Below are 12,319 nucleotides of genomic sequence, written 5' to 3' on the forward strand. Positions count from 1 at the left end.
AGGAGAGAGAAAATAGGATCACCCTGGCTGCAACAGCCCAAACCACAGAAAAACCAAACACTCAGCCAATCTGCAGCAACAGGAAACAAAGCTTTCACCCTTGGCTTGACCTCCTCCAAGACATCCCAGGCCAGCAAGCCACATCACTGCCACATCAAACAAACGAGGGAGTCCTTCAGCTCAGCACCCAGCAGACAGCCCTCACGGCAGCATCTTGCCTAAATTAAGAGCCGGTGCTGCACAGCCTGGGTCTTGAGGCAGGAGGGCTCACACAGACCCCTCCTGCCAGGTCACATCACCCAGAAGGTGGCTGAGCCCACGGCAGCCTGGTGCATGCACAGAGGGCTTTAGCAAGGCATGGGGTCCAGGGCTTAGACACATCATGCACTACCAATCAGCACCTTCTTCCCTAAGTGTAAAGGATTCCTCATTTATGGGCAGCATCTTTCAATTGGTTTGACCTCACAAAGGGCAGAGGGGCTTCTGATCCCAGCCATGGCTTGTCAAGGGGCCAGAGGGGAAAAAAAGAAAACCAAGAAATGTTTGCAAGACACCCTGGCACCCTCAAACTCCACCAGTCCAACAGATGCCGCATCCCTCAGCTTTCTGGCAGTCCTAACATCCCTGTTTCTCTCATCTGCTCAGAGGTGGGGATTTGAGGCTTGGTGCCCAGAGGGTGCCAGCCTCGGGACAGCCAAGAGCCCGGTGATGCTCCAGACCCAAGGGCTCTGCTGCCTTGGTGTGGGCAGTGTGCTGGGCAGCCTGCTCCCGCTCACCTGACGATGCTGCAGTCTGAGGGGTATGGAGGAGGGGGGGTGCAGTGGGACGTTGAAGGCATGGAGAGGGGAGGAGGCAGCGCCTGCGTGGGGCTGAGGCCATTCATGTCACCGGTCATGGCCATGTGGGTGCCCATCATGGGAACTGGAGGAGAGAAGAAGGAGGAGCACATTGTTACCCAGGCACGCCCAGACCCTGGCTTTGCCCCCAGCATGGCACCCAGGACAGCACCCACAGCTGAAGCAGCCTGAAATCCCCTGTAAAACCCTGCACAGGGCGAGCTCATGAGAAGTTTCAGGCAGGGCCAAGGACCAGATGACAGAGTCCTTCTGGCGCTCTCCCCTCACAGGAGAAAGTGCCACTGTCGCCTCACCTTCCCTCCCAGACAGGCTGGATAGAAAGCCTGGCTTGCCCTGCCACAGGAGAGGAGCAGCACAGAGCCAGCAGAGTAACCTAATACAGCAGCCAAACAGCTTTGTTTTCAGAGACAGCAAGAGCACCAGAAGGGGCTCAGCAACAGGTGTGGGCAAGAGTCCAGCTGTTTTGAAATAAATTAAAAAAAAAAAAAAACCACCAACCAAAAAAGCCTCAACAAAACTCAGCCCCACAACCATGTCTGTCATCCTGGATTTACAGGGCTGCTGAGCACACAGCAGCAGCCAGGAGGAATAGAACTGCGAGATGTTTCCTTCAAAATTAAAAACTGTCTTAATTGAACTGAGGGAAAAAAATGCTGCCAACGTTTGCATCTTCTCTGCTGGGAAAGGAGGAAGAAACAAGTCTCGAAAGCCAGAGGACAGTGCAGCCAGCTAGATCTGCAGCAAGAAGCAGCTCTGATCACCCTGTGAGGCTCTGAGCAGGATGCTGAAGCCTTGCCCCGTGGCACAGCAGCGAGCAATATTTATTTGGCTCTGTAGGTTTACAGCGAATGACTCCAGGCTCTCCAGCTTAACAGTAGCCCTGTGGAGATGCCAAGTTTCCTTGTCCAGACTAGCAGGGAGCACGCAGGCAACAGGAGAAGGAGGAATAAGAGTTTCTTACTGTTGGTTCCCATGCTGTCGGGGATGGTGGTTGGGGTCAGGGCGTTGCGCTGCTGGGGGTTGATGAGCTGGCTGACCGAGGGCAGCTTGTTCATGCTGTTCATTTTGCTGAGTGGTGGAGAGTTGGAGCCATAGGAGGACTGCGACTGCATGGAGGTCCTGCAAACCAAGGAGATGTTAGGGCAGGGGTCACAGCAGCTGCTTGCTGAGAGTGTGCACCCAAGGGGATACCTGGCCAGTGAAATCACTGATGCCATAGGATCATCACAGATAAAGATCCTTGGAGAATGAGTCAGCAGGAAATAAGAGGTTTCCCAGATATTCTCAGCACTTTAAAAAAGTGAAATACCAAAAAAAAGAGAAAAGCTTAATTTTTGGTTGAAACTTCTTATTTAAGGAGAAGTGTCTATGCAAGTTTTTCAGTTCTAAAGAATACATGGAATGCCAGCAAACATGTGCCAAGATTTGAAGAATATTTTAAAGTTAAACCTCTCCTTGTAGTCAAAAACTTTTTTAAATGAACAAGAACTGAGGAAACCATCCCAAACCATCCTAAATGTCCCTGAAACCTGACTGCAGAAATAGTTTTCAGACTGGGTCATGCTTACCACCTTGTTTTTTTCCAAAATTCCTAGTTATAACAGCCAGAGGCTCCTAGCTCAAGGTAGATTCCATGCACTTTAGGGACCACTACAGAGATGGTCAGAGCTGCCTGGGATGCCAACAGGCAGCTTGTGCTGGTGTTAAGGCAAACCTGGTATCCAAACCCTGTAGGCTGCTTGCAAAGAGGATCAGGTTCCTGCTACCACCAACAACAGCACTAGTCTCCCTCAAGTCCATTCAGCCCCAAACTCCATCCAGCATATTCATGGAGTGGGCCAGAGAGGCTTGCCAGAGCCCCCACTGCCCAGCCCCGAGGGTCCCAGCTGCAATCCTGCCAAGTAAGTGATCCAGACTGCCAAGACTGGGCTGCTTCTGAACAGCAGCCCAGCTCCCAGATCGAGTTACGGCTCTGGCATCCCATCTGGAGTGGGGTCTTATGTGGGACATGCAGAAAATTATCATTAAAGCTGGTCCAACAGCACAGTTGGCATAGCACTGCCATGCCACAAGGACTCCCTTTTTTCTCTGACACCAGGGGCACTTGTAGGACTGGGCAAAGGTTTGGGAAATGTGCCTGTTCCCAAGCACAAGTAGCCTCCAGCTGTGGTCACCCTGCAGAGCAGAGGTCACCCAGCTTGCCACAGAGCCCAGCACTCCTATCACACTGACCCCATGGTGAGTGTCCAAGGGCACATTCCCATCTTATTTCCCATTGGGAAACTTGTTCCCATCTGGGTATAACTGGTTACACCAATTCCTGGGAACTGGCTTTTCTTCTATGCAAATAAAATAATTATTACTCCAAATAACCAAAGTGTAAAAGGAAAGAAAAGGCTTATTCCTAGACAATTTATTAAAACCTTCAGCATTCAAGGTCAAGTTCCATACAATTACATTATCTCCAGCTTCCTGCACTTTCAAGACTTGCAGTGCTGGGTGGAGAAAACATCCATGCTAACAGGCTGGAGTATCTAAGGCCCTGAAGAAATATTACCTAATTACACAACTACAGGAGGTACAGAAGGGTGTGAACTGTCCTTTGGCAGTGAAGATGCAGGACAAGATCCAGCAAACTTCACAGACTCAAGGAAGTGGAAAGCACAAGAAGCTTCACAAATTAATATTAACAATGGCAGCAGCTCCCAAGGGGAAGTGAAACCGAGCCATGAAGTTCAGACCTAACCTTCCAGAGTGAAGGGAAAGATTCAGATCTGACATTTCAATTCCCCAATTATGAAAGTTGAGGCCAGCCATGAAATTCAAGTCAAGTTGACACCGCCCTTAGCCTAAAACGCTTCTGGATTTAGGACCAGTGAGTATTTTTTCTTCGTGGGTTCAGGCACTTATATTAACTAAGCTTCAGCTGAAATTAATACACACCTGAAGAGTCTCTAATGGCAAAATCTGCATGATCTGCAAGGTCGTGAGGAGGTCAATGAACACTGCAAAATTCCCAATCAAATCAACAAAGGCTTCCCAAAGGACAGAGTTGCACTGTTTGAGGTCAGCAGTGGGCCTATCTTTGCCCTCTTCATCACCAAAGCTAATTAGGAGACTACAAAATACTTTGGGGGTAAAAGAAAAACAAAAGGCAATCAAACACAAGCCAGCCCAAAACTTCAGAAAACACTTTAGAAAACAAAGACATACTTTAACATATAGCTTAGGGACTCCATGCTCATCCCATTCATACTCCTAAGATTAATATGATCACGTTCAAGAAAATAAAACAAAACAAAAGCATTTTTCTTTGTACCCACACTAGTTTCAACTAAGCCATTCCATCACATGAGCAGATGTTTAAAAGGCCTACAGAAAGCCATCTAGCCAAAGAGAAGTCTCAAGATAAACCAAGATGCAAAATTTTATTGAAAATTAATGTCACACATCAATATAGCAAGAGCCTTAGAAACACAAGAAAATGGTTTTTATATTAAGCACAAGGACTACATGGTGTTTGAGGACCCATTTAAAATATATTGCTTTTTTTTTCCTCGATTTTTAGAAACAGATATAAGAATGTCATGCACACTGATTTTCATTAAAATTTTACTAAGTCTCAAGAAAGATTAGAAGTCAGCATTAACATTTCTTTGATATCAATGCCAATGAAATGCATTTTAATATCAAGGTATAAGGACTTCAATTAAGAGACTATTATACTTCTTGGAACAGTCTGATACAAAAGGCACTGAGTCACATTCTGCAACTGAGTTTTCTCTCTTCAAGAGGCTATGTAATTATTGAGCAAATAACATTTGTAGTTACGCAAGCTCATATGAGGGCAATCAGTCTCCCATGCTTCAAGGCATATACTGATCATCTCAAGAGGTCAGGAAGGAACTTTCTTGTCCCATATATGAACAAACTTCAGTTCACAGTCTCGTATAACTCTACATTTTCCCAGCTCATGGATACCAGCCCTTCACCAGAGGCAGCAAACTGCTGGGACAGACCAACTACCTGACTGAGCAGACCAGAGTCCTCGTTGGCTAGAGGAGCACACAGCCATGTAAGCAGCCTTAAATGACATCAAAAGTTAATTAAATGCTATTGGGCAGATCAGGCTCAGAGTTTAAGATTCCACCCAAGCCCCTGTGCCTGCAGTTTGCTGTCCCTGCAGACTCAGAGCCAGTCGGTGCAGAGACAGACAAGTAGAATCAGAGCTGGCCAGTTCTGTGTCTGTCCTCTCAGCAGCCACACCAAGGATCACATCCCAGGCTCACACAAGGCCAGTGTGCTCACGGACAAGGATCTTTAAAGCAAGGTTTCCCACAGGGCTGTGTAGCACTGGGTGTCACTGATGGAGTCCAATAACAGCACACAAGTGACACAGATGTGCTCAGTTTCATTCATCTGCTTTGAAGGGCCATGAAGCAGCAGGATGCTGAATAGCAGAGATGTCCTCATTGCCCCCATCCCAAACTGCTTCAACTCTAAAGCAAACAATAGTGAATCTTTTCAATCACTCCCGTGGATTGAAGGCTTGGTACCTCACTGGGAGCATGGAAAGGAGGAGCTCCGGTAGTTACTGGACAGACAGGAGCTACAGCACAGGGCCAGGGGTGGCAATAATGACTCCCCTTAGATTTCAGGTATGGGAATTTCTCAAGGCAGGCCATGAATGCAATCTGCTCTTCAGGGAATGGAGCTGCAATACAGGGAGTGGATATATATCAAGTAGCTGACACAGACTGATATAACCTGAGTACCTGATAAGGCTCAATTAGTCCACTTGGTTATTCCTTGAAAGGAAAAGGCTTATTTTCCTGAAGACACAGAGATGGTAAAGAAGCAATGAAAAGACAGCTGGGATAAAGTTTTCATTTTATCTCTAGAGGACAAGACTACAAAGCAACTCAAATTGCTTTCAGCTCCAGGTATTTGATAAAAGAAAAAAAGAATAGCACCTTCTAATATAACCACCTGCTAGTTGGAAAGCAAATCAAGTCACCACTAAGATCAGCATCACAATCATCATCCTCTTATAGCCAAGTAGGACAAATCAGAAAGGCATTCCAGAAAACAATAGGATACAAATAATTTACATTCTTGTTTAGTGGAAGTCTGAGATGTTGTATTGCCCATTATAGTACAAGGCATTTCCTAGAGGACACACCAAATGATGAACTGGAATCTTCCAGTGTAGGCTGTGGATGCCTCCTCAAACTTGCTGGTGAACAGGTCCAGGAGCAGTGCTCTAAATACAGTTCAGTATTTTCCTGTCCCATATTGCCATCCAGAAGCAGAAAATGCAAAAATCTAGGAATAAACCTTCACTGGAAGAACAGAAAACAGTGCCAAACATAATCCTGTGTCTGGACTGCATTTACAGTTCAGGTTCCCACCTCTCACAGGGAAAGGAATCATATTGCCTTTCTTTTCCCAAATAAAAAGGCACAGAACAATAGTGACCTGCTTTGTGATCTCAAAGAACTTCCTGGAATTTCTAGGCAAGGTAACAAGGCACTTGATTTTGATTATCTTTATACAAGGAAGGATCATAGAGCTGCAACTGTATGAAATAGGCACTGCTAGTGCTTAATTAGCTGATATTTATATACTTAACCCCAGTTTTGGGGGCTCTTTTCCATCAGCCCTCCTCCACACTGCTATGGTAGAGCAAGTCTTGCTAAGACATTGGAGACAGCCAGAGATGGGATATGGCTCCCAAAGGGAATGTCAATAGGAGCTATCACCTGCTCAGATGCCTGCTCTGCTGACTAGTAGCAGATGCAGTGATGGTCAGAGATAAGAGTCTTCTCTAACAGCATCAGGCTTTTTTTCCTTGGTGGGTGGCCAGGCAGCCTGCTCTGTGTTTGGGAGGCACCTTCTTTTCACATTGCCTAACCAAGTTTGCCAGATCTGTGTCTGCCCCAGATAAATCCATCAGACTGCAGTGCAGGGCACACAGGTCCCCAGCAGGACTTAGACAGCCTCTTGAGTTTCTCAGGAGCTGATCATTGGCATTTGCAACCAAGCTCTGCTCCCCAGCTACTGTTCCTGGTGTACCTTCAGTTACCTTCCTCACATTTCTGTCTTGCTGCTGTGAACATTGGAGGGCTCCTCAGAAGCAGTGCCTGAGAGTGTGGGTTGAAGAACCCTTCTTTCCCAGCATCAGGGGCTCCTCTTCATGTAAAGATCTTTGAGCACCTCTCAGTGGGCAAAATGTCCACCCTCGAATCCCTCCTCCCTCACTGGAAGTATCCGGATCCAGTGCCATGCTCAACCTGGCCAGCTTAACTCCATGGCATGTCATTTGCCTGCTGGTTGTTCCTCTTTTGTGACAGTCTGGGCTTGGCACAGACCCCTCCTAGCCAAGCCCTGCATGAATGGCTTTCACAGACAGAGTTTGATAAAACAAGTGTGAGAATTTACAAGTCTTTGCTGAGAAAAAGTCTTCTGTGCAGGAGTTGCTAAACCCAGAAGCACTTCAGACACAATTAGCAAGACCCTTTGGTTGCAGGATTAATGGGCAAGGTGGACATGGCCTGAGGCCACTTGGCTGAGTCAACTGCAACATGTGATGACACTGCTTTCCTTTGAACTATGAGGCTTGGAGAGATGGGGCAAAAGATAGTAGGGTTGATGGAAATGCTAAGGCAACATCTAAACTTCTGAACATGTGTAAGGAAAGGGGCTAGCTCCAACCCCTTTTCACAGCTAGGGAGTTCTGCACACTCTACCCTTTACACCCCGGGCTGCAAAGTGACAGGGACACTGGGCACACATGGGTATCATTACAACTCTACTACACATTCCACTTCTGCTGTTCAACCCACCACTTGGATCGAGTCCATAGAGTCAGAAGGAACTCCCTAAGCTCAGTAAAGCTGGGTCAGTATCAGCAGAGCTCGTGCAAAGGCAAAGTCACACTGCCTTCCTTACAATTTTGATGTACTTTACATCAGACCCTTTAAGGTAGGAAATAAGTGGAAACAACTCATAATGCCAAAGTCGAGGGCATTTCTGCAGGGAAAAAAAAAGTTTCTTAGCAGTGCCACTTCATATAATTATTACCTCTCCCTGCCCAGCAGTACAAAAACATCAGCTACTTATAGTAGTGCATGACCAGCACTGAAACAGGCCAAATTGACTATCACAGACCATTTAAACACATATCCTCTGCTTCCATCCCCCCAGTCCATGGACACATTTTTTTAACTTAAACAAGACAAAAGCCATTTTAAAATTGAGACCTGCTCAGAGAAACTCTGCTGAGTTCCACAAATACAGAAGTAAGAAGAAAGAGTATTTAACACATTACAAAAACAGGGGGAAAAAAGTTACACCAAGACAGACAACATCATGATTCCCGACCTCGCAATGCTATTGGCTACAGCTAAGAGGTCTGTAGAAGTGTCTGTTGTTTTTGCAAAGTTTGAGTCCCTTCAGAAGTTTACTCTCACTATTCACTCTGCTGCTATCAGGCTGTGTATTTGCCCCACTGTTCCTAGTCCTGCCAGCTGGGCCAAGTGGCCCTGCCAGCTCGGTTTATGGATATACTGATGGGTTTGGGGGGCTGGAATGTTTTAGGATGGCATCGGTCTGTTTGGGAGGGTCTCTCCTTGAGTCCATGAGTTCACTCCTGAAGCAGGCCGAAAGGAGACTGTAAAGAAGGAACCAGAGAAAAGAAAAACATGAATGTACAGGACCTTTTGCCAGCCACCATGAGAGAAACAGTTACTTTCCACCTTCATGATCACAGTACGGGCTTTCAAAGAGGGGAAAAAGCAAATGTCTTAGCACCTACAGTGAGGGTATGTAACAGGGAGATTTAGGAAGCTGGAAAGCCCCAGGCACAAGCAAGTGCTTGGCAAGGAAGGGAAAACAACCAGTTGATAGAGAAATCTGATGCTGTCCTAGTCTCATGGGTACAAATAAGGCCCTGATTATGTTTCCAGTGACAAATCCAGGAATAAAAGCACTCAACAAAGAGGAAAAGGAGTAGCAGCTTCCATTGAGTCTACTTCTAACTAGAATCACTTCAAAACCAGAAGCTGGTGCTAGAGAAGGAGAACAGTGCCTATTTGCCATACTGATTACAGCCCAGTTATTCTCCTTTGAAAAGCTGAGGAGTCCCTGGAGCCTCCAGCTGATGCAGAGGGCACTGTACTCTCAGAGCCCTTAAAGCACTTCTACCTGGTTCCTTTCATCGTGGCCATGCTGTACTGAGAACACTATCCCGGTGCCTGGAGCTCACATGCAAGCACAGCACTACAAAACCAAACCAAATCATGCAAAAATCCACTGTTAGCTTTCACACCAAAAATGAGATTAATGAGGTGAAGGTACAAAGAATGCCTTCCCCACCAGCCCCCTTCCCACAACAGCAAGCACTGGGATCCCTGCAGCTCAGCTGGAGCACTCCAGGCATGGATAGCTCAGTTGTGTCACAGCTCACTAATGAGGTTAATTCCTTCTCATTTGGATAGTGAGTTGTGCTGCTCACTAGACTGAAGGGCAGCCAGTGGGCTCATAGCTGCAGCCCAGCTGATAGGAAAGAAATGTTTGCTGGGGTGCAAGATCCCACTTGGATGCAAGAGCTCCCTTCTTGGCAGCCATTGGAAGACTTTGTAAAAACCCTTCAATCACAGGAGTTGGGCTTGGTGTTCCTTATGAACTTTATGGGTCTCTTCCAACTTGAAATATTCTGTGATTCTCTGCCGCAGGAAACTGAAATACAAATAGTTTTGAAAACAGTGCACCCACTATATGAAAAAGTGTTTTCTAGTGAAACCCTTAAAGACTATGCAGGTAGCTCCCTGGGAATATTGATGGCAAATATATTTCACATCAGGGCAATGAGGAAACATTCTCTCCCCAAAGCATGAGCCACCTCTGATATCTCTTGCAGCAGTAATCATCTGGCAAATCTGTTTTACACAAGTGGTAGCACGCTATGAACTCTTCTAAATAAACATGTCTGCTGCATGTGTTCAAGTATGGGCCCCAAGATTTGTCAGTGAAAAAGGGAGAATAGAAACAAAGAAAAAACCCAACAACTTCCCACCTATGATCATGAAGGTATTTGGTATAACAGTAAATAGGAGAAAACCATGCAAAAAGGAGCAAGCAGAGAGAGGAGATGAGACAGAGAAATATTGTGGTCTGGCACAATGTGGAGCACTGCAGTATTTTAGTCATCTAGTGGGACACAAGAATTCTGACTGTCACCAGATTTGTTGTTCCTACTCCAGAACAGTCAGACAGCTGCATCTGCTGGCCTGTCAAATGCAATGCTGGTCTGTATGTGCACGAGAGCCATTATACATTTGCTTTCCAAAATGACAGATTTATATTTTTAAAACTACTTTCACCATGATCATCTTAACCTTACTTTTCCTACTCTTCAAAAGAGATGAAGCTTTCCATGTTGTAGGAATGACAGGGAAAACTCTTTCCACACACCTAGATAGCTTTTCTATGTTAACCACTGCCCCAGAAAGTAAACTGAAAATCCCAGCAGTTCCTCCACCAAGGTGTGACTCTGGAGCACATGTGGATGCTGCTCCCTTTTGAGAAGGAAGAACCGAAGGCAATTTTCAAACATTCCATTCCCACAGAGCCCTGCTACGACCCACAGCTTCCAATACATTCCACCTTGGTCATTGCATACACACTTCCCAGTTCCCACTTTTCACATGTGCATTGAACTAAAGGTGAACCGGGACCAAAATTTTAAAGTACATCCCTGTATACAAAGTGAAAGGCCAGAACAGACTCAGAAAGGAGTCCCTGTGCTCCTGAGTTTGGCCAGTCTGACAAGGAAGCAGTGGCAAGACATTTCCCAGCAACCTGCTCACATGCAAGGCTGCTCTTATCCAAACCATTCCCTGCAAAGCAGCTGCTCTCCCCGTTCTCACATTGAGACCTGAAACTCCTCTTTTGGGGTGCAATTGTATCTTAGAGTCTTTTCAGCCTAAACATTCCTTTGTCCTGAACACATTCCTTCAGATATCAAGTTATACCATGGATTACTGAAGAAAAAGCACCAAAACCCAAAGTGCACTTAAGAAACTTTGCATTTCAGCATAGAGGACACTGCTTGATGGCAGGCTGTGGACAGAAACAACTGCAGCAGCTCTGGACAAATACTAAAAGTTATTTTTCTCCATGCTCCTGGCACCCTTTAAAGCTCTTAATCTTTCTCCCTTGCATGAGCACACTCAGCAACTGAGAAAAATGAGTCTGTAACAGGACAAGTGCCAGGAGACATGCCAGTAGAAGTTTCAATAAATTAAATGGCTAAACTTCTACATGCTGGTCTTAAAGGTAACACAAATACCAACCTCATTTGCCAGGAACCTATTCTACTGATATAGAAAGAATGAAAAAAAGTAATTATGGCAAAGCCAACTGTCAGCACCAAGGGAAAGCTGTCATCTGCTGCTGTCCGTTTCTGCTTACAAAACCATTTCTCAGCTGAAAAGCCTGTGGTTCAGGTGAAGCTTTGAAGACAAGCAGTAGAGCACACAAATGCCACAATGACCAGGAGCTAGTAAATACAAGCTATAGTATATACAAACAGTGCAGATGACTGATAAAAGTAAATAACAATAATGAAATTTTTAAGTACCCCAAAAAAAAAAGTGTCCAGAGCCCCTGGATGCTCCAGACATTTTGGCAGAAGGCTTTTCTCACACCTCCACAAGACTCCAGCTGACACTAAAAACACACAGGTCGAAATGTGAACACATGCAGAGAGCTGGCAGAAAGCTGTGGTATTGCAGAAGTCCTGAGACAAGGCCAAGGCACTGAAACAAATCCCTACAGGCTCAAGTGGGACTTATGTGGTGCCTTGGCCCCATGCTAACCTCTGCAGAGGAATGAGTTATACCCACAGCCTCCAGGAATGCACGAGATCCCAAGCACTGCCGCTGGCAGCCACCTACAGCCCGGGTGCTATTTTCTGTCACCCGAGACAGCAGGTGAAGCAATGCCCATGAATGACACTGCCTACTGCCCATCTGGGAAGTCAGTCTCTGCCCAAGCCTCTGTCTGCAAAGCTTTGGGAACCCAGACACCTATCTGGCCTTTCTTTTCCCCATCCTCCTCACACTTAAAGCACCCAGAGCAATCCCTGTCAGCCAAGTTCAGAAAGGATGGAAAACTTCTCATGAGCAATGTGAAAAGTCATCTGGCAAAGGGCAGTTTTTGACAATACTCCAAAAATGTGTATAGAATTTTTTTTTAAGTGCTCACTAGCCACAAAGGACATTTTTTGTGTTTCAGCTTTGCTCTGGACTTTCAGTTGCATGTTCTACAGCTGAACAACCTGAAGGATTGTTGTACCACTGAAACACCAGCCGTCCAATGCACGAGACATGCACTCCAGCAGGGTGCAAGCACTTGGCTGAGCTCGTGCTCACAGTTCCAGCTCTACAACTCTTAGCAAG

General features: G+C 46.0%; 1 protein-coding gene across 9 annotated transcripts in view; it reads right to left on the reverse strand.

Moving 5' to 3' along the window:
- Positions 1-12,319, reverse strand: part of TP63 (tumor protein p63) — a 100,742-nt gene that overhangs the window by 4,398 nt on the left and 84,025 nt on the right. For 6 of the 9 annotated variants that reach the window (XM_030280337.4, XM_041718191.2, XM_072933351.1 and 3 more), the window contains 2 exons: positions 1,819-1,976; positions 777-921 (listed from right to left, as the gene is read on the reverse strand). In XM_030280337.4, the coding sequence (XP_030136197.2) occupies positions 777-921; positions 1,819-1,976 (303 nt within the window). Of the gene's footprint in view, positions 1-776; positions 922-1,818; positions 1,977-4,266; positions 8,530-12,319 lie in introns of those variants that run through there. The other 3 variants (XM_072933356.1, XM_072933355.1, XM_072933357.1) reach the window with 2 other exon arrangements.

This window comes from Taeniopygia guttata, chromosome 9 (assembly GCF_048771995.1).
Source record: "Taeniopygia guttata chromosome 9, bTaeGut7.mat, whole genome shotgun sequence".
In the NCBI taxonomy this organism is placed as follows: Eukaryota; Metazoa; Chordata; class Aves; order Passeriformes; family Estrildidae; genus Taeniopygia; species Taeniopygia guttata.